Below are 23733 nucleotides of genomic sequence, written 5' to 3' on the forward strand. Positions count from 1 at the left end.
CAGCCAGACCCCCATTACTCAGCCAGACCCCCGTTACTCAGCCAGACCCCCGTTACACAGCCAGACCCCCGTTACACAGCCAGACCCCCATCACTTAGCCAGACCCCCATCACTCAGCCAGACCCCCATTACTCAGCCAGACCCCCCTTACTCAGCCAGACCCCCGTTACACAGCCAGACCCCCCTTAGACAGCCAGACCCCCGTTACTCAGCCAGACCCCCGTTACTCAGCCAGACCCCCATTACTCAGCCAGACCCCCGTTACTCAGCCAGACCCCCGTTACTCAGCCAGGCCCCCGTCACTCAGCCAGACCCCCGTTACACAGCCAGACCCCCGTTACTCAGCCAGACCCCCGTTACACAGCCAGACCCCCGTTACTCAGCCAGACCCCCGTTACTCAGCCAGACCCCCATTACTCAGCCAGACCCCCGTTACTCAGCCAGACCCCCGTTACTCAGCCAGGCCCCCATCACTCAGCCAGACCCCCGTTACACAGCCAGACCCCCGTTACTCAGCCAGACCCCCATTACTCAGCCAGACCCCCGTTACACAGCCAGACCCCCGTTACTCAGCCAGACCCCCGTTACACAGCCAGACCCCCATTACTCAGCCAGACCCCCGTTACTCAGCCAGACCCCCGTTACTCAGCCAGGCCCCCATCACTCAGCCAGACCCCCGTTACACAGCCAGACCCCCGTTACACAGCCAGACCCCCGTTACTCAGCCAGACCCCCGTTACACAGCCAGACCCCCGTTACTCAGCCAGACCCCCGTTACTCAGCCAGGCCCCCATCACTCAGCCAGACCCCCGTTACACAGCCAGACCCCCGTTACTCAGCCAGACCCCCGTTACACAGCCAGACCCCCGTTACTCAGCCAGACCCCCGTTACTCAGCCAGGCCCCCATCACTCAGCCAGACCCCCGTTACAAAGCCAGACCCCCGTTACACAGCCAGACCCCCATTACTCAGCCAGACCCCCGTTACACAGCCAGACCCCCGTTACTCAGCCAGACCCCCGTTACACAGCCAGACCCCCGTTACTCAGCCAGACCCCCATTACTCAGCCAGACCCCCGTTACTCAGCCAGACCCCCGTTACTCAGCCAGGCCCCCATCACTCAGCCAGACCCCCGTTACACAGCCAGACCCCCGTTACACAGCCAGACCCCCATTACTCAGCCAGACCCCCGTTACACAGCCAGACCCCCGTTACTCAGCCAGACCCCCGTTACTCAGCCAGACCCCCGTTACTCAGCCAGGCCCCCATCACTCAGCCAGACCCCCGTTACACAGCCAGACCCCCGTTACTCAGCCAGACCCCCGTTACACAGCCAGACCCCCGTTACTCAGCCAGACCCCCGTTACTCAGCCAGACCCCCATTACTCAGCCAGACCCCCGTTACACAGCCAGACCCCCGTTACTCAGCCAGACCGCCGTTACACAGCCAGACCCCCGTTACTCAGCCAGACCCCCGTTACTCAGCCAGACCCCCGTTACACAGCCAGACCCCCGTTACTCAGACAGACCCCCATTACTCAGCCAGACCCCCGTTACTCAGCCAGACCCCCATTACTCAGCCAGACCCCCGTTACACAGCCAGACCCCCGTTACTCAGCCAGACCCCCGTTACACAGCCAGACCCCCGTTACTCAGCCAGACCCCCATTACTCAGCCAGACCCCCGTTACACAGCCAGGCCCCCATTACTCAGCCAGACCCCCCATTATACTCAGCCAGACCCCCATCACTCAGCCAGACCCCCGTCACTCAGCCAGACCCCCGTTACACAGCCAGACCCCCGTTACACAGCCAGACCCCCATTACTTAGCCAGACCCCAGTTACTCAGCCAGACCCCCATTACTCAGCCAGACCCCCGTTACACAGCCAGACCCCCGTTACACAGCCAGACCCCCGTTACTCAGCCAGGCCCCCATTACTTAGCCAGACCCCCCATTATACTCAGCCAGACCCCCATCACTCAGCCAGACCCCCGTTACTCAGCCAGACCCCCGTTACACAGCCAGACCCCCGTTACACAGCCAGACCCCCATTACTTAGCCAGACCCCAGTTACTCAGCCAGACCCCCATTACTCAGCCAGACCCCCGTTACTCAGCCAGACCCCCGTTACACAGCCAGACCCCCGTTACTCAGCCAGGCCCCCATTACTCAGCCAGACCCCCCATTATACTCAGCCAGACCCCCATCACTCAGCCAGACCCCCGTTACACAGCCAGACCCCCGTTACACAGCCAGACCCCCATTACTTAGCCAGACCCCAGTTACTCAGCCAGACCCCCATTACTCAGCCAGACCCCCGTTACACAGCCAGACCCCCGTTACTCAGCCAGGCCCCCATTACTCAGCCAGACCCCCCATTATACTCAGCCAGACCCCCATCACTCAGCCAGACCCCCGTTACTCAGCCAGACCCCCGTTACTCAGCCAGACCCCCGTTACTCAGCCAGACCCCCGTTACACAGCCAGACCCCCATTACTTAGCCAGACCCCAGTTACTCAGCCAGACCCCCATTACTCAGCCAGACCCCCGTTACACAGCCAGACCCCCGTTACTCAGCCAGACCCCCGTTACACAGCCAGACCCCCGTTACACAGCCAGACCCCAGTTACTCAGCCAGACCCCCATTACTCAGCCAGACCCCCGTTACACAGCCAGACCCCCGTTACTCAGCCAGACCCCCGTTACACAGCCAGACCCCCGTTACTCAGCCAGACCCCCATTACTCAGCCAGGCCCCCGTTACTCAGCCAGACCCCCGTTACTCAGCCAGACCCCCGTTACTCAGCCAGGCCCCCATTACTCAGCCAGACCCCCGTTACACAGCCAGACCCCCGTTACACAGCCAGACCCCCATTACTCAGCCAGACCCCCATTACTCAGCCAGACCCCCGTTACACAGCCAGACCCCCGTTACTCAGCCAGACCCCCGTTACACAGCCAGACCCCCGTTACTCAGCCAGACCCCCGTTACTCAGCCAGGCCCCCATTACTCAGCCAGACCCCCGTTACTCAGCCAGACCCCCGTTACACAGCCAGACCCCCGTTACACAGCCAGACCCCCATTACTCAGCCAGACCCCCGTTACTCAGCCAGACCCCCGTTACACAGCCAGACCCCCGTTACTCAGCCAGACCCCCGTTACACAGCCAGACCCCCATTACTCAGCCAGACCCCCGTTACTCAGCCAGACCCCCGTTACTCAGCTAGACCCCCGTTACACAGCCAGACCCCCGTTACACAGCCAGACCCCCATTACTCAGCCAGACCCCCGTTACTCAGCCAGACCCCCGTTACACAGCCAGACCCCCATTACTCAGCCAGACCCCCGTTACACAGCCAGACCCCCATTACTCAGCCAGACCCCCGTTACTCAGCCAGACCCCCGTTACACAGCCAGACCCCCGTTACACAGCCAGACCCCCATTACTCAGCCAGACCCCCGTTACTCAGCCAGACCCCCGTCACTCAGCCAGGCCCCCGTCACTCAGCCAGACCCCCGTTACTCAGCCAGACCCCCGTAACTCAGCCAGACCCCCGTTACTCAGCCAGGCCCCCGTCACTCAGCCAGACCCCTGTTACTCAGCCAGACCCCCGTTACTCAGCCAGACCCCCATAACTCAGCCAGACCCCCGTTACTCAGCCAGACCCCCGTTACACAGCCAGACCCCCATAACTCAGCCAGACCCCCGTTACTCAGCCAGACCCCCGTTACTCAGCCAGACCCCTGTTACACAGCCAGACCCCCGTTACTCAGCCAGACCCCCGTTACACAGCCAGACCCCCATTACTCAGCCAGACCCCCGTTACTCAGCCAGACCCCCGTTACACAGCCAGACCCCCATTACTCAGCCAGACCCCCGTTACTCAGCCAGACCCCCGTTACACAGCCAGACCCCCATTACTCAGCCAGACCCCCGTTACACAGCCAGACCCCCGTTACTCAGCCAGACCCCCGTTACTCAGCCAGGCCCCCATTACTCAGCCAGACCCCCGTTACTCAGCCAGACCCCCGTTACTCAGCCAGACCCCCATTACTCAGCCAGACCCCCGTTACTCAGCCAGACCCCCATTACTCAGCCAGACCCCCGTTACTCAGCCAGACCCCCGTTACACAGCCAGACCCCCGTTACACAGCCAGACCCCCATTACTCAGCCAGACCCCCGTTACACAGCCAGACCCCCGTTACACAGCCAGACCCCCATTACTCAGCCAGACCCCCGTTACTCAGCCAGACCCCCGTTACACAGCCAGACCCCCGTTACTCAGCCAGACCCCTGTCACTCAGCCAGGCCCCCGTCACTCAGCCAGACCCCCGTTACTCAGCCAGACCCCCATAACTCAGCCAGACCCCCGTTACTCAGCCAGACCCCCGTTACTCAGCCAGGCCCCCGTCACTCAGCCAGACCCCCGTTACTCAGCCAGACCCCCGTTACTCAGCCAGACCCCCATAACTCAGCCAGACCCCCGTTACTCAGCCAGACCCCCGTTACACAGCCAGACCCCCATTACTCAGCCAGACCCCCGTTACTCAGCCAGACCCCCGTTACTCAGCTAGACCCCCGTTACACAGCCAGACCCCCGTTACACAGCCAGACCCCCATTACTCAGCCAGACCCCCGTTACTCAGCCAGACCCCCGTTACACAGCCAGACCCCCATTACTCAGCCAGACCCCCGTTACACAGCCAGACCCCCATTACTCAGCCAGACCCCCGTTACTCAGCCAGACCCCCGTTACACAGCCAGACCCCCGTTACACAGCCAGACCCCCATTACTCAGCCAGACCCCCGTTACTCAGCCAGACCCCCGTCACTCAGCCAGGCCCCCGTCACTCAGCCAGACCCCCGTTACTCAGCCAGACCCCCGTAACTCAGCCAGACCCCCGTTACTCAGCCAGGCCCCCGTCACTCAGCCAGACCCCCGTTACTCAGCCAGACCCCCGTTACTCAGCCAGACCCCCATAACTCAGCCAGACCCCCGTTACTCAGCCAGACCCCCGTTACACAGCCAGACCCCCATAACTCAGCCAGACCCCCGTTACTCAGCCAGACCCCCGTTACTCAGCCAGACCCCTGTTACACAGCCAGACCCCCGTTACTCAGCCAGACCCCCGTTACACAGCCAGACCCCCATTACTCAGCCAGACCCCCGTTACTCAGCCAGACCCCCGTTACACAGCCAGACCCCCATTACTCAGCCAGACCCCCGTTACTCAGCCAGACCCCCGTTACACAGCCAGACCCCCATTACTCAGCCAGACCCCCGTTACACAGCCAGACCCCCGTTACTCAGCCAGACCCCCGTTACTCAGCCAGGCCCCCATTACTCAGCCAGACCCCCGTTACTCAGCCAGACCCCCGTTACTCAGCCAGACCCCCATTACTCAGCCAGACCCCCGTTACTCAGCCAGACCCCCATTACTCAGCCAGACCCCCGTTACTCAGCCAGACCCCCGTTACACAGCCAGACCCCCGTTACACAGCCAGACCCCCATTACTCAGCCAGACCCCCGTTACACAGCCAGACCCCCGTTACACAGCCAGACCCCCATTACTCAGCCAGACCCCCGTTACTCAGCCAGACCCCCGTTACACAGCCAGACCCCCGTTACTCAGCCAGACCCCTGTCACTCAGCCAGGCCCCCGTCACTCAGCCAGACCCCCGTTACTCAGCCAGACCCCCATAACTCAGCCAGACCCCCGTTACTCAGCCAGACCCCCGTTACTCAGCCAGGCCCCCGTCACTCAGCCAGACCCCCGTTACTCAGCCAGACCCCCGTTACTCAGCCAGACCCCCATAACTCAGCCAGACCCCCGTTACTCAGCCAGACCCCCGTTACACAGCCAGACCCCCATAACTCAGCCAGACCCCCGTTACTCAGCCAGACCCCCGTTACACAGCCAGACCCCCGTTACTCAGCCAGACCCCCGTTACACAGCCAGACCCCCGTTACACAGCCAGACCCCCATTACTCAGCCAGACCCCCGTTACTCAGCCAGACCCCCGTTACACAGCCAGACCCCCATTACTCAGCCAGACCCCCGTTACACAGCCAGACCCCCGTTACTCAGCCAGACCCCCGTTACTCAGCCAGGCCCCCATTACTCAGCCAGACCCCCGTTACTCAGCCAGACCCCCATTACTCAGCCAGACCCCCGTTACTCAGCCAGACCCCCGTTACTCAGCCAGACCCCCGTTACTGAGCCAGACCCCCATTACTCAGCCAGACCCCCGTTACTCAGCCAGACCCCCGTTACTCAGCCAGACCGCCAGATATTTCAAAGATTGCACCTGATCAATTTTTCCCCATCAATGAACCGGGTTTGGCGATTTTTTGCCTTCAATCTTCGAACACGAATTTGCGCGCTGTTTGGTGCGCAAGTACCCTTTTTTTCCACGCGAATAATTCGGGCCCTGTGTCTGCACCCCTGTCTGGGCGCTCTATCTGCAGTGTCTGGTCCCCTGGTGCAACCCACTGTCTAGCCTGCTGGCCTGCTCCTCTCCGTCGCCTGCCTGCACCGCCTGCCTGCACCGCCTGCCTGCGTCTGCGCCGTTCCTGCGCGCCCTGCTGCTCTCTGGCCCGGAGCGCGGAAGCCGGGCGCGCGCAGCCCCCGGCCACGGGACGCGTAAAAGATTGAGCAGGGGTTGAGTTTCTCGGCGCTGAATATTTCATGCTATGTTAATGTCGTGTGCGCTGTAAATACCGCCGGACAGGCCTGTTAGCAGGGCGCAGGCCCCGATCCCCCACGCTGACAGATGCGCCCAATGGCCCTGCACAGGCAGGGGGCTGCAGCGACCCCTCAGCTGTGACCGGCGCATTTCACGCCCGGCCTGCACGGGCTGTAAATCCTCGCCAAGTGGACACCTCGTCCTGCCTGCGGGGTCTGGCTACCGCCCCTCCCCCAAGCCCACCCAAAAGGACGCGCACTGCCCCTCCTCTCCTATAATGCACAGTTTAACTGAAGAATACACACTCTGCGCCCCATTAGCGCACTGTTCGGCACAAGAATACACACTGCCCTCCCCCCAGCAAAGAATGTACCCTGCGAATACACACACTGCCCCCTGCAGCAAAGAATGTACCCGAAAAATACACACACTGCCCCCTATAGCAAAAAATGTACCATGACAATACACACACTGCCCTTACAGGAAAGAATGTACCCGAAGGATACACACACTGCCCCCTATAGCAAAGAAAGTACCCGAAAAATACACACACTGCCCCCTGCAGCAAAGAATGTACCCGAAAGATACACACACTGCCCCCTGCAGCAAAGAAAGTACCCGAAAAATACACACACTGCCCCCTGCAGCAAAGAAGGGACCCGAAAGATACACACACTGCCCCCCGCAGCAAAGAATGCACCAGAAAAATACACACACCCTCTGCAGCAAAGAATGTACCCGAAAGATACACACACTGCCCCCTGCAGCAAAGAAAGTACCTGAAAAATACACACACTGCCCCCTGCAGCAAAGAAAGTACCCGAAAAATACACACACTGCCCCCTATAGCAAAGAATGTACCATGACAATACACACACTGCCCTTACAGGAAAAAATGTACCCGAAGGATACACACACTGCCCCCTATAGCAAAGAATGCACCAGAAAAATACACACACTGCCCCTTGCAGCAAAGAATGCACCAGAATAATACACACACTGCCCACTGCAGCAAAGAATGTACCCGAAAGATACACACACTGCCCCCTGCAGCAAAGAATGCACCAGAAAAATACACACACTGTTTGTTTGTTTGTTTATTTATTTATAATGCGCTCCAGACCGAGAGGTTACCGGGCGCAGCAAAAAGTATATGCAAGACTTACAATGTTACATGAAAAAATTTGCAATATTACAATATTACATAAATGTACAATGGAATACTTACAATCTATTTAGAAAAATTGCCAGGAGAAACTAAATAAAGTGCAGTAGTATACATGCAATGTTCGCAGTTATAAACATAATGGGTAGCTTATAGCAACTATGTACATTGAGTACGGCTAACCGTACGGAGGAGTCATTTACAGGTGTCTAAGCATTGTTAGCAGTAATGTGTTTAATGAAGTTCCTTCTGAAGTGTGAGAAAGGTTGGTCTGCTCTTAGGTTGGGTGGCAAAGCGTTCCAGAAGTTAGCAGCTCTCACAGGGAAGCTGGTGCCACCAATTTTGGGAAGTCTGAATCTGGGTACTACCAGGCAGTTGGAGTTGGCAAGTCTCATAGGTCTATTGGATGCTTTTCTTTTTATTTTGTCCGTCAAGTAGCTAGGAGCAGCATTGTTAAGAGCCTTGTGGGTCAAGGAGATCATTTTTAGATGGATTTTGTTGTCAGTAGAAAGCCATTTGTGTTACCTCCTGAAAGAGGAGATGTGCTCCCTCTTCTTTATGCCAGGTGTGGCTCTGAGGGCATTATTTTGTAATGTTTGGAGTCTTTGGGTAGTGACTTTATTGGCATTGCTATAGAGGGCGTAACAATAGTCGAGTCGGGAAAGTATTAAGGCTCTCGCCAGGATCAGGCAGCTATTATTGGATAAGAAGGGCTTACCTGCTCTTACCAATTTGCAGGTGTAGGCTGTGGTAGAAGCTAGAGAGTTGACCTGTTTAGTGAAAGACAAGGTAGAATCGAGGTAAAAAACGAGTGTGTTTACTTCCCTCGAGACTTTGATAACATTTCCAGCTATACTGAAAGCTGAGTAGTCCGGGCCCAGTTTGTTGATATTGGCTTGTGTACCCAGAATAATCAACTCTGTTTTATCATCATTCAGGCAGAGACCATGAGTAGCCATCCATGCCTGAATGATGAGATACACTCTATTCACCAACTCCCTGTCCTTGCTGTGATCCCCAGAAAGCGGGAGGAGAATCTGTGTATCATCTGCATAGTTAGTGTAGGTGATACCTAGATTGTCCAGATCATCGAACAGAGGTTTGGTGAAAATATTGTATAGGGTCGGAGAGACGCAGGATCCCCGAGGGACTCCACATGTGGTGGGTATAGGGTCTGCTGATGCCGATGGGGAAAAAACTCTCATAGTTCTCTCACTCAGAAAGGATTCTATCCAACTGATGGCTTGGGTAGAGAAGTGAGCAGCTGAATCCAAATGTCTGCAGAGGACCTTGTGGTCCACAAGGTCGAAGGCAGCTGAGAGATCTAGTAAGAGGAGGAGAGCTGTCTTGCCTTGATCTCTCAGTTCGTCTATTTGGGTCTTTAAATCGATGAGGGCTGTTTCCAGTCCGTGTAATGGGCGGAAGCCAGATTGTCTAGTTCCTAGTAGCTTATGCAGTTCAAGGTGTTTTTGAATCTGCGTATAGGCCTCTTTGTCCAGGATCTTCAAAAGAAATGGAACTGTAGTAATTGGACGGTAATTAGTGGGGATAAGAGGGTCTAGTGTATGCTTTGTGAGCAGTGGGAGTACCCAAGATTGTTTTAGGTTAGCAGGGACGATGCCCGTGGAGAAGGACGCGTTGACAAGTTTAGAGATAAAAGGTGATGAATCTCTGGCAGCGTCTTTTATTAACTGTGCTGGGCAGGTGTCACCTTTACAATTAGATGGTTTGAGGGTGAGGAGGATTTTCTCTATCTCTAATGTGGTAGTTTTGTTGAAGGAGAATTTATTAGCCTGGGAATTGTAAGTGGCATTGGGTGGCGGATTGGGCAGATTAGAGAGGTTGAGCGAGTCTTTTTTAAATAGAATTTTATTTTGGAGGGTGTTTATTTTAGTAGTTAGAGCGTGTTGGATATCTGTGCACCAGGTCTGGTCCTTAGTGCAGGTGTCTGGTATGGCAATGGGTGATTCAAGTTCCTTCAGTATGGAGAAGAGTTCCTTCATGCTTGAATTAGAGTTGGCAATACGATCATTGTAAGAATTCCTCTTTGCCAGGCAAACTTAATTTTTGTAGTGGCGGGAGATAGATGTTAGGTTAGTCTTGTTCTCGGCAGTTGGGCATAGTTTCCAGTTAGATTCACATTTTCTCTTAGTGAGGCGTAGGGCCTTAAGTTTAGGTGTAAACCATTTATTTAAATGGACTTTTGGTTTACTTGTGCGCATTTTAAGTGGGGCAATTTTGTCCATAGTATCAGTCATCATTTTATTATACTCATGAACTAATATACTAGGGTGTAGGTTGTCGGGCAGTGCATTGAATGTTGGAAGGATGGCAGGTGTGACATTTTCTATTGTCATATTCGTTTTGTTTCTCGTCAGGCATGATGGTGCCGTGGGAGTGACGGTAGGGGATGGTCGGGCGGTTAGGAGGTTGAAGGACACTAGTGAGTGGTCAGTCCATGATAATGGCGAGATAGACGCGATAGCTGCTGTGCAGTTTGAGTCAGCGACCCAGTCTAGTATTCTGCCTTTCGTATGAGTGGGATTGTTAACTTTTTGGGAAAATCCTAGGGAGTTAATAGCGTTAGCAATGGTCAAGGCGTGCACATCCGCTTGGTCATTAAATCCTAGGTTAAAATCCCCTAGTACCAGCAGTTGTGAAGTGGTTTTAGCATTATTGGTTAGTAACTTGTGCAGATCCTCTTCAAAGGTCCCAAGCGGGCCTGGGGGTCTATAAATTAGGTGAATGGTTAAGGATTGGGTGTTGTTTATAAGGAGTTTGGCAGTAAGGGCTTCACAAGATTGTAAGGTTTGGGTAGGGGCTAGCCTTAGCGATAGATTAGATTTGGAAATGATGGCAATTCCACCTCCATGGGTGCCCTCTCGGTCTTGCCTACATATAGTGCAGCGGTCAGGGATGGCTAGCATAAGTGAAGGGCCTGCTGCCTTGTGTAGCCAGGTCTCGGTTATTGCAATAAAGTCCAAATTCGCCTCTGTAATTAAGTCAGCTATGTCAAGGGCATGGGCAACTAATGACATGGCATTGAGAAGCGCTCCTTTGTATAGGTGATCCTTAGTTTCCTCTTTAGGTTGTATAAAATTTGGAGTACTTTTAGCACTAAATTTTGACTTAGATTTGGATGTTTGTGGGTTCATTGAGGCTAGGGTAATATTGGAAGCATTACATTCCTTATCATTTTGGCGTATCGCCTCACGTTTAGTAAAAGGGAGGAGGCGTCTAGGTATCTCGTGAAGTTTGTTGAGTCTAGCACGTAGTTTGTTATTTCTATCATGAGTGGAGCTAGGCTCGCAGGCGTAGGCTAATGGTCCTAGCAGAGCTTGGTGTTTTAAATCAGAGTAGACATGAGAGTTGGTAACTAAGTCTGTTGATATGAGTGAGAAAGGTACAAGTCCATACGGGGGGACCCCTGTGTATGCGACCTGATTACTGGAGGCAAGGAGTGTAGCAGTGGCCATGATACAGTAGATACTAAATAGTCTTGACATTATGCAAAGCTATCACTTAGTTGGGTAGGTAGTAGTCATGTAGGGTAGATACTTCCTGTGGTAGGGTAGAGTGACCTAGCTGGTGAGTTAGGTTAGGCTGTGTAGATGGTCAATAAGGTTAACAGATGATACCTAGATGCGACAATCCAGCAGTGACTGAAAAGGAAATGATAAAGGCACCTAAATGTGCCAATTGAACAGTGACTAAGAAGCATAGCATAGGGGGCACCTAGATGCGACAATCCAACAGTGACTGGATAAAGGCACCTAAATGTGGCAATTGAACAGTGACTGAGAGGCCATGTGTAGCTACCTTAAGGCAAAGCATGTAATGATACTATATGTGTGAGAGAGTGTATATGTAATACATCTGTAGCTCTCTAAACAGCATGCATACAAGGAGGATAAGAACAAAAGAGGCAATACTGTAGCTCTCTAGACAGCATGCATACAAGGAGGATAAGAACAAAAGAGGCAATACTGTAGCTCTCTAGACAGCATGCATACAAGGAGGATAAGAACAAAAGAGGCAATACTGTAGCTCTCTAGACAGCATGCATACAAGGAGGATAAGAACAAAAGAGGCAATACTGTAGCTCTCTAAACAGCATGCATACAAGGAGGATAAGAACAAAAGAGGCAATACTGTAGCTCTCTAAACAGCATGCATACAAGGAGGATAAGAACAAAAGAGGCAATACTGTAGCTCTCTAAACAGCATGCATACAAGGAGGATAAGAACAAAAGAGGCAATACTGTAGCTCTCTAAACAGCATGCATACAAGGAGGATAAGAACAAAAGAGACAATACTGTAGGTCTCTAAACAGCATGCATACAAGGAGGATAAGAACAAAAGAGGCAATACTGTAGCTCTCTAAACAGCATGCATACAAGGAGGATAAGAACAAAAGAGGAAATACTGTAGGTCTCTAGGCAGTAGGTGTAAATTGCAAACAAATTACTCTATGTATTAGGTATGTATACCTGTGTCCAGTCTGCACGTGCAGATGCTATGCTAGTATATAAGCAGCAAAGAATGTACCCGAAAGATACACACACTGCCCCTGCAGCAAAGAAATTACTCGAAAAATACACACACTGCCCCGTGCAGCAAAGAATTTACCAGAAAAATGCACACAGTGCCCCCTACAGCAAAGAATGTACCAGAAAAATACACATACTGCCCCCTGCAGCAAAGAATGCACCAGAAAAATACACACACTGCCCCCTGCAGCAAAGAATGCACCAGAAAAATACACACACTGTTCGGTACAGCAAAGAAAGTACCCGAAAAATACACACACTGCCTCTGCAGCAAAGAAGGTACCCGAAAAATACACACACTGCCCCCTGCAGCAAAGAATGCACCAGAAAAATACACACACTGTTCCATACAGCAAAGAATTTACCAGAAAAATACACACACTGCCCCTGCAGCAAAGAAAGTACCCGAAAAATACACACACTGCCCCCTGCAGCAAAGAATTTACCAGAAAAATGCACACACTTCCCCCTGCAGCAAGGAATGTACCCAAAAGATACACACACTGCCCCTGCAGCAAAGAAAGTACCCGAAAAATGCACACACTGCCCCCTGCAGCAAAGAATGTACCCGAAAGATACACACACTGCCCCTGCAGCAAAGAAATTACTCGAAAAATACACACACTGCCCCCTGCAGCAAAGAATTTACCAGAAAAATGCACACAGTGCCCCCTACAGCAAGGAATGTACCCAAAAGATACACACACTGCCCCTGCAGCAAAGACGGTACCCGAAAAATACACACACTCCCCCCTGCAGCAAAGAATGCACCAGAAAAATACACACACTGTTCCATACAGCAAAGAATTTACCAGAAAAATGCACACACTGCCCCCTGCAGCAAGGAATGTACCCAAAAGATACACACACTGCCCCTGCAGCAAAGAAAGTACCCAAAAAATGCACACACTGCCCCCTGCAGCAAAGAATGTACCCGAAAGATACACACACTGCCCCTGCAGCAAAGAAATTACTCGAAAAATACACACACTGCCCCGTGCAGCAAAGAATTTACCAGAAAAATGCACACAGTGCCCCCTACAGCAAAGAATGTACCAGAAAAATACACATACTGCCCCCTGCAGCAAAGAATGCACCAGAAAAATACACACACTGCCCCCTGCAGCAAAGAATGCACCAGAAAAATACACACACTGTTCCGTACAGCAAAGAAAGTACCCGAAAAATACACACACTGCCCCTGCAGCAAAGAAGGTACCCGAAAAATACACACACTGCCCCCTGCAGCAAAGAATGCACCAGAAAAATACACACACTGTTCCATACAGCAAAGAATTTACCAGAAAAATACACACACTGCCCCTGCAGCAAAGAAATTACTCGAAAAATACACACACTGCCCCCTGCAGCAAAGAATTTACCAGAAAAATGCACACACTGCCCCCTACAGCAAGGAATGTACCCAAAAGATACACACACTGCCCCTGCAGCAAAGAAGGTACCCGAAAAATACACACACTGCCCCCTGCAGCAAAGAATGCACCAGAAAAATACACACACTGTTCCATACAGCAAAGAATTTACCAGAAAAATGCACACACTGCCCCCTGCAGCAAGGAATGTACCCAAAAGATACACACACTGCCCCTGCAGCAAAGAAAGTACCCGAAAAATGCACACACTGCCCCCTGCAGCAAAGAATGTACCCGAAAGATACACACACTGCCCCTGCAGCAAAGAAATTACTCGAAAAATACACACACTGCCCCGTGCAGCAAAGAATTTACCAGAAAAATGCACACAGTGCCCCCTACAGCAAAGAATGTACCAGAAAAATACACATACTGCCCCCTGCAGCAAAGAATGCACCAGAAAAATACACACACTGCCCCCTGCAGCAAAGAATGCACCAGAAAAATACACACACTGTTCCGTACAGCAAAGAAAGTACCCGAAAAATACACACACTGCCCCCTGCAGCAGAGAATGTACCAGAAAAATACACACACTGCCCCCTGAAGCAAAGAATTTACCAGAAAAATGCACACACTGCCCCTGCAGCAAAGAAAGTACCCGAAAAATACACACACTGCCCCCTGCAGCAAAGAATGTACCAGAAAAATACACACACTGCCCCTGAAGCAAATAATTTACCAGAAAAATGCACACACTGCCCCCTACAGCAAAGAATGTACCCGAAAGATACACACACTACCCCCTACAACACAGAATGTACCAGAGAAAATACACACATTGTTCCGTACAGCAAAGAATTTACCAAAAAAATGCACACACTGCCCCCTGCAGCAAAGAATGCACCAGAAAAATACACACACTGTTCCCTGCAGCAAAGAATTTACCAGAAAAATGCACACACTGCCCCCTGCAGAAAAGAATGTACCCGAAAGATACACACACTGCCCCTGCAGCAAAGAAAGTACCCGAAAAATAGACACACTGCCCCCTGCAGCAAAGCATGTACCAGAAAAATACACACACTGCCCCTGAAGCAAAGAATTTACTAGAGAAATGCACACACTACCCCCTACAGCATAGAATGTACCAGAAAGATACACGCACTGCCCCAGCAGCAAAGAATTTACCCGAAAGATACACACACTACCCCCTACAGCAAAGAATGTACCAGAAAAATACACACACTACCCCCTACAGCAAAGAATTTACCCGAAAGATACACACACTACCCCCTACAGCAAAGAATGGACCCGAAATATACACACACTACCCCCTTCAGCAAAGAATATACCCGAAAAATACACACTGTGCACCCTACAGGAAAGAATGTACCCGAACAATACACACACTGCCCCCCTACAGCACAGAATGTACCCGAAAGATACACACACTGCCCCTACAGGAAAGAATGTACCAGAAAAATGCACACACTGCCCCCTGCAGCAAAGAAAGTACCCGAAAAATACACACTGTGCACCCTACAGCACAGAATGTACCCGAAAGATACACACACTACCCCCTACAGCAAAGAATATACCCGAAAAATACACACTGCCTCCAATAGCAAACCCATCACCCCAAGAATACACACACTTCCCCCTACAGCAAAGAGTTTACCCTAAGAATGCACACACTGCTTCCAATAGCAAACCGTTCACCTCAAGAATACACACACTGCCCTGTGTAGCAAAAAGTTGCCCTGAATGATACACACACTGCCCCCTGTAGCAAACAGCTTTGTCCCAAGAATACAGGCACTGCCCCATAGCAACGAGTGTACCCTAAGAATGCACACACTGCCCCATAGCAACGAGTGTCCCCTAAGAATACACACAATGCCCATAGCAACGAGGGTACCCCAAGAATACAGGCACTGCCCCATCACCGTTTCCACCAAGAACACATGCACTGCCTCCAGTAGCAGTGGTGGCCGGTGAAATGTGTATTGGGAAAGTGTATATATTTGCCCCAAATATGCCACAGCGACCGAGCGCAGTGAGGGAGCTTGAATCCTCTAATGGGGATTTAGTGGGTTCTCCCCCAGAGAATTTCTTTGAATAATGGGTTAAAATGCTGCCTTTGACAGCGCACTGTAAGTGAAACATTGGGTAAAAAGCCAGGCAGTCTTAAGCAATAGATACCAGTCACCAACGCATTTTCATGATTCCCTTGCACACAAAATATGGCAGCATAAATATTGTCATGCTGACTGTGCTCATACATTTCCATGCTGGCTGCACCAATATATAAAGTAGTCCCATATAGAAACATACTCATGTTAGCATTGGACATAATGCCAGTAATAATACTATAAGAAAACATGCCCAGGCTATGCCCAGTAAAGAATCCCATGCCATAGCACATCATGCTTTCGTTTTCATTGATGTCCAGTAAAAAAGAATACCATGTCACTGTAAGACATAGCTTGACTGTCTGCACCAAAATGCCAGTCAAGCCAGCTAATAACACTTATCATGCCAGCTTTATCATATATGCCCAGTAAAAAATGCCATTCCACAGCAAGACATTGCTAGATTGGCTGCACCAAAATGCCAGACATGCAACATAATGACACTTCACATCATGTTTTACTTGGCATCTTTGATTTTGCTGTCCCCTCCCCAATTCAGTGGGATGGCCTGGCATAAACAATCAAGCATACACCACCACAGAGATCTACACAACATTCACTCGGTCACTCTCTCATTCACAGAGCCTTAATTTGCGTATCCATACACCATTAATTTGCTCATCCATGAGCACACCCATCATACACTCCCTAATCCATTCACACACGCAGGCATACACAATGCATTCTTAGTTTCAGCCACAGTCCAGACTCCGCCTCCTTGGAAACACGGAAGCCCCTTGGCTCCTGCACCACACGAACAGGAACCAGAAATCAAAGAGAGCTTCTGGTTTCTACACATGCATGCAAGATCAGAAGCAGTGGCGTGCCACTACCCAGACTCCCTGAATGTGTGGGGAGGTGCAGCCCCCATCCTGACTCCCCAATAGGCCACGGAATGTAGGGGAAGCAAAAGGGCCATGCCTTTCATGCTCCATTGTTCATGCGTGCTTGGGAACAGAAAGTGTCACGGGGAAATCAGGCTTCCCCTTTGACAGTTCAAACCAGCCCTGGGGTGCTCCCTCAGCTGCAGAAATGGGTAAGGATACTGGCGGGTTGGCGCATCCTCGCCCATTGTGAATGAGCCCCCACTGTCCAATAGCCAAAGGTACGCCCTAAGAATACACACTCTCCCTCCAATAGCAAACAGTATACCCCAAGAATACAGACACTGCCATCAAAATGCACAGTTTATCACAATACACACACTGCTCTTCTTTGCATAGCACAAAGACGACCTCCTATAAGTACACACCTTTGCCTCTCCTGACAAAACAACCCCTCTGAGAACACACTGTGCCTCGCTTGCAAACAGCACACAGGCCGCTCCTATTTGAGGGTGCATGCGCGCGGGCGCACACACACACACACACACACACATTTGCTGCCAAAAGTCCTCTGACTATGGAAATCCGGGTACACACATTGCCAGGCCCCTCAATAGCACGCACCCTCTATGACTACACACACTACCTCTTCAATAAAAAAAACACCCCTCACTGCTGAGAAGACACGCTGCTGTTCTGCCCCATAACACATAGTACCCCCTCTGAGTACTCACCTTATCCCATCCCCATGACACTCGTGTTCGGCTCATATTGCACATGCGACAGCCTCCATGGGTACACACTGTGCTCCTGATCAACACAATACACAATTTACCAACTGAAAACACACCCTTTATTTCTTCCCCACAGCACACTACTTTGCCCACAACCTCTGAGAAGACATACTGCGTCCCCGATTCATCTTAATTCTTCATTAATGCTTCATAACACACAGACTCTCCTCAGCCCCACAGACTCTCCTCAGCCCCAGTGAAGACACACTGGGCCTGATTCATCTCAAAGCTGCATAACACACAGACTCTCCTCAGCCCCACAGACTCTCCTCAGCCCCAGTGAAGACACACTGGGCCTGATTCATCTCAAATCTGCATAACACACAGACTCTCCTCAGCCCTGGAGAAGACACACAGGGCCTGATTCATCTCAAATCTGCATAACACACAGACTCTCCTCAGCCCCAGTGAAGACACACTGGGCCTGATTAATCTCAAATCTGCATAACACACAGACTCTCCTCAGCCCTGGAGAAGACATACTGGGCCTGATTCATCTCAAAGCTTCATAAAACACAGACTCTCCTCAGCCCCGGAGAAGACACACTGGGCCAGATTCACAGACGTGTTTTATAATGCCGCAATCCCATAGGGAAAAGCTCTGGGAATCAGGCCCTCTGTGTTCCCACCTCTCCTTAAAGCCTGCATTTCAATGCAGTGCTCCAATTGAGTGATTTGCAATAGAAACATGCAGAGGTGAAGCCAGCCTCAACAAATGTTGGGGGGTGAGGGGGTGGGCGCGTCGTGAGAAATCACCCAATGCCTCCTCAAGTGCCCGCATGCCCACCGCCAGTTGTGCCCTTGCTTTGTGCCCCCTGGCCTTGGCATCCCATATATATATAGAAGCTGTCTCTGTGCTCCGAGGTGGCTGGGAACAACGGAGGGAAAAAGTGAAGCGTTTGGGTCAGTGTTGATAAGTGACTTGTGCTGGGAATGAAACACATCTCCTTCTACACGTGACACAAGGGTACTGCAGGTTTCATCACAGCAAGCACACCTGCATCAGCAGGTGGCCAGGAAAGGTGCAGGTCACGCAGAGATGGACGCCGTGGGTGCATTGGCCCACTGCGCTGCCAACCCCCTACCCTGCTCCCAGGAGGTTGAATCTCGATGACACCTTCCTTTGGCCCGTTAGGATCCATCTTTCTACCCAGTTCAGAGGATGTTTAGTTTCTGAAGAGCTGCCAATCATCGGGTGGAGGGAGGGGGGGTACGGGGGGGTGGATTATCTGAGAGCTGATCAGAGGAGACGAGGCTGCGGCTTCATTGTGCTGGGGGGTACATTAATAAGGGTGGGTACACTTCGGTCCTCTGCCACTAGACCGTTTGTTTGTACTGTAAAAATGACTGTGCACTGATTTTGCACTGCAAAAATACACTTTGCACAGTTCCATGAATCAGGGCTTGTGTCGGCAGTGCAACGTCACTTTGAACCAGGCAAATATTCCATGAATCGGGCCGTGTGTGTATTCCATCTGCCAATGCATTTTGGACATTTGTCCTTCATCAGGGCAAACCATGTAACACTCTCTCATAAACACAATCAGACACATATTAATAACGTAGATGACAAACAATTATGCCAAAGATTACAAAAGAAAAAAGGAAGAAAACAAAAGGGAACCGAAGTTGGCACTCATCCTTCTAGGTTGTATAAATCTGAAGTTTTCTTTGTAAGAACACGCTTACCTGTACCCAGGTGTGTCGCTGCAGCTAATGGGAAAACGTGGCAAATAGCAATCAGGAAGTGCCCGCTCGATATGAGCTGGCTTCAATGCCAAGCTAAAACATGGCACAAGAGTGATCATATCATGTCTATGGTGGCCCCTTAGTACAGCAAGTGACTCTGCGAAAGTCGGCACTAGAGGATGAATCGACACGCGCAGCACTGAGTCTTTAGCTATATGGTTTGTGTTAGGTTTTGATATTTGGATTAGAGGCAAGTTCACTGAGGGAGCTGTGTTGCCCACACCTCTTGTATCAGCATGAAAGGGTTGGAGCCTGTCATGCTTGCGCTGATAATAAGGAAGATGACGTGTTTCCAGTTGTTCACACACAGGATGTAATTAGTGATTTTAGTAGGTCAGCTGACATATGTTTCGACTCATCAGGTGGCAGTCACTATCCAGAGACCAGCAGAGGAGAACAGCGGCTGAAAGGCACCGATTGCCAACCAGCAGGCCGGTCACCCAACAATCCATTTAGCCTTGAGAAAGACCCTGATGGGTCGAAACACATGTCGGCTGACTTTCCTAAATCACTGATTAAATCCTGTATATGAAAAACTTGAAAACCGTCATTTTCCTTATTATCAGCGCAAGCATTACGGGTCCAGCTCTTTAGTACAACATGTAGCCTCTGGTAAACATGTCTACCTTTATGTTGCAGAAATAGAACAACCGTTATAGTGTGACCCAAAATCTCTCAAATAAATGATCCATTGGAACCCTTCTGGTGGCAGGTTTACCTTGGCGTCTAGTGCATGCACAGCTAACTCGTACCTGTCAGTACCGTCTCGAAATAATGAAATACCGCAGAGAAATCCCTGCGGACGTATGCATGCAGTGATGTCAATGCTGAGATTAAATCTCCCGCGTTTGACGTCACTCGTGCGAAGCCGGCACCGCTTAGTAACGAAACCGTCATGTGGGAGCAAACAGCTGTATGCATTAAAGGGCAATAATGACATGAAATGGATATTTCAGCTTCGCACTGAGTGACAAACAATTAAAAACTGGAGCGGGTTTCCTTTGTTTGGAGAGCATGCACAAGGCATGTACAAGCACAGTGAGGGACTATATCTCTGTATGTACACATGTGACCCTCTCAGTGCTTCTCTGACATCATCCATCTGGTCAGCAGTCAATTATCCTGCGGGTAAAGCCTGGCAAGAGGCTAGTCATTGCATACAGAAACAAACTTACACCATGTCTAACATCTAGTAGCTAAAAGGGACTTCTTGTGTCCTTATGACCAATTATAAATGGATGAGTACTACAAATGAATGCCCCACACGTAATCATATGAGACTTGCGTACGATTTCCTTGCTCCATTTCATCTTACTATTACTAGGAGTAATTAAATAAAATATGCATCAAAAGAGGTGAGCAAAAATATTCTAACCTATAATTAGTAAAGTCGTATATGATGTAATTATTGATCTCATCAGTGATGTTAGGTAGGATGTCATTAGTGACACCATCAGTGATGTAATCTGTGGTGTCATCTTTGCGGTCAAACACTGCACAGCTGGGGACGCAGAATTAAGGTGGACTTGCTTGTCGTGGGAGTCCTGAATTTCAGGGGAATTGTTGCGTTAAATCTGATCACTTTATCTCCTTCTTAACTCATGTTTTTTCACTAAATTTCTCAGCTTTTGTTATAATATAGTTTCCTGAGTTCCCTTATTGCCCCAATAACTTTCTTTGTAGCCCACTGCCCTGGCCTACGACAGTGGCCACTGGGCATGTTGCACCAATAGCTTTCTCTGTGGCCCACTACCCTGGGGTTGCTGCTGTGGCTACGGTACATGTGCACCAATAGCTTTCTCTGTGGCCCACTACCCAGGGGTTGCTGCTGTGGCTACGGTACATGTTGCACCAACAGCTTTCTCTGTGGCCCACTACCCTGGGGTTGCTGCTGTGGCTACGGTACATGTGCACCAATAGCTTTCTCTGTGGCCCACTACCCAGGGGTTGCTGCTGTGGCTACGGTACATGTTGCACCAATAGCTTTCTCTGTGGCCCACTACCCAGGGGTTGCTGCTGTGGCTACGGTACATGTTGCAACAATAGCTTTCTCTGTGGCCCACTACCCAGGGGTTGCTGCTGCGGCTACGGTACATGTTGCACAATAGCTTTCTCTGTGTCACACTACCCAGGGGTTGATGCTGAGGCTACGGTACATGTTGCACAATAGCTTTCTCTGTGGCCCACTACCCAAGGGTTGCTGATGGGGCTACGGTACATGTTGCACCAATAGCTTTCTCTGTGGCCCACTACCCAGGATTTCCTGCTGTGGCTACGGTACATGTTGCACCAATAGCTTTCTCTGTGGCCCACTACCCATGGGTTGCTGCTGTGGCTATGGTACATGTTGCACCAATAGCTTTCTCTGTGGCCCACTACCCAGGGGTTGCTGCTGTGGCTACGGGACATGTTGCACCAATAGCTTTCTCTGTGGCCCACTACCCTGGGGTTGCTGCTGGGGCTACGGTACATGTGCACCAATAGCTTTCTCTGTGGCCCACTACCCAGGGGTTGCTGCTGTGGCTACGGTACATGTTGCACCAATAGCTTTCTCTGTGGTCCACTACCCTGGGGTTGCTGGTGTGGCTACGGTACATGTGCACCAATAGCTTTCTCTGTGGCCCACTACCCAGGGGTTGCTGCTGTGGCTACGGTACATGTTGCACCAATAGCTTTCTCTGTGGTCCACTACCCTGGGGTTGCTGGTGTGGCTACGGTACATGTGCACCAATAGCTTTCTCTGTGGCCCACTACCCAGAGGTTGCTGCTGTGGCTACGGGTCATGTTGCACCAATAGCTTTCTCTGTGGCCCACTACCCAGGGGTTGCTGCTGTGGCTACGGTACATGTTGCAACAATAGCTTTCTCTGTGGCCCACTACCCAGGGGTTGCTGCTGTGGCTACGGTACATGTTGCACAATAGCTTTCTCTGTGGCCCACTACCCAGGGGTTGCTGCTGTGGCCACGGTACATGTTGCACCAATAGCTTTCTCTGTGGCCCACTACCCATGGGTTGCTGCTGTGGCTACGGTACATGTGCACCAATAGCTTTCTCTGTGGCCCACTACCCATGGGTTGCTGCTGTGGCTACGGGACATGTTGCACAATAGCTTTCTCTGTGTCCCACTACCCAGGGGTTGATGCTGAGGCTATGGTACATGTTGCACAATAGCTTTCTCTGTGGCCCACTACCCAAGGGTTGCTGCTGTGGCTACGGTACATGTTGCACCAATAGCTTTCTCTGTGGCCCCCTACCCAGGATTTCCTGCTGTGGCTACGGTACATGTTGCACCAATAGCTTTCTCTGTGGCCCACTACCCATGGGTTGCTGCTATGGCTATGGTACATGTTGCACCAATAGCTTTCTCTGTGGCCCACTACCCAGGGGTTGCTGCTGTGGCTACGGGACATGTTGCAACAATAGCTTTCTCTGTGGCCCACTACCCATGGGTTGCTGCTGTGGCTACGGTACATGTTGCACTAATAGCTTTCTCTGTGGCCTACTACCCAGGTGTTGCTGCTGTGGCTACGGTGCATGTGCACCAATAGCTTTCTCTGTGGCCCACTACCCAGGGGTTGCTGCTGTGGCTATGGTACATGTTGCACAATAGCTTTCTCTGTGGCCCACTACCCAGGGGTTGCTGCTGTGGCCACGGTACATGTTGCACCAATAGCTATCTCTGTGGCCCACTACCCACGGGTTGCTGCTGTGGCTACGGTACATGTGCAGCAATAGCTTTCTCTGTGGCCCACTACCCATGGGTTGCTGCTGTGGCTACGGGACATGTTGCACAATAGCTTTCTCTGTGTCCCACTACCCAGGGGTTGATGCTGAGGCTACGGTACATGTTGCACAATAGCTTTCTCTGTGGCCCACTAGCCAGGGGTTGCTGCTGTGGCTATGGGGTATGTTGCACCAATAGCTTTCTCTGTGGCCCACTACCCATGAGTTGCTGCTGTGGCTACAGGACATGTTGCACCAATAGCTTTCTCTGTGGGCCACTACCCTGGGGTTGCTGCTGTGGCTACGGGACAGGTTACACAATAGTTTTCTCTGTGGCCCACTACCCAGCGGTTGCTGCTGTGGCTACGGTACATGTTGCACCAATAGCTTTCTCTGTGGCCCACTACCCAGGGGTTGCTGCTGTGGCTACGGTACATGTTGCACCAATAGCTTTCTCTGTGGCCCACTACCCTGGGGTTGCTGCTGTGGCTACGGGACAGGTTGCACAATAGTTTTCTCTGTGGCCCACTACCCAGGGGTTGCTGCTGTGGCTACGGTACATGTTGCACCAATAGCTTTATCTGTGGCCCACTACCCAGGGGTTGATGCTGAGGCTACGGTACATGTTGCACAATAGCTTTCTCTGTGGCCCACTAGCCAGGGGTT

The 23733-nt window shown here is 51.4% G+C and overlaps 2 protein-coding genes across 2 annotated transcripts in view; one reads left to right on the forward strand and one right to left on the reverse strand.

Annotated features, from left to right (window-relative positions):
- LOC138473473 (selection and upkeep of intraepithelial T-cells protein 6-like) overlaps nucleotides 1-17571 on the reverse strand; it is a 35126-nt gene extending 17555 nt beyond the window's left edge. The window contains exon 1 of the mRNA XM_069612118.1: nucleotides 17536-17571. Coding sequence (XP_069468219.1) covers nucleotides 17536-17571 — 36 coding nt within the window. The remainder of the gene's footprint in view (nucleotides 1-17535) is intronic.
- HMX2 (H6 family homeobox 2) overlaps nucleotides 1-23733 on the forward strand; it is a 129329-nt gene that overhangs the window by 72621 nt on the left and 32975 nt on the right. The gene's annotated exons all lie outside the window — the stretch shown is intronic.

The sequence above is a fragment of the Ambystoma mexicanum genome, chromosome 8 (genome assembly GCF_040938575.1).
Source record: "Ambystoma mexicanum isolate Mex_15411 chromosome 8, UKY_AmexF1_1, whole genome shotgun sequence".
NCBI lineage: Eukaryota > Metazoa > Chordata > Amphibia > Caudata > Ambystomatidae > Ambystoma > Ambystoma mexicanum.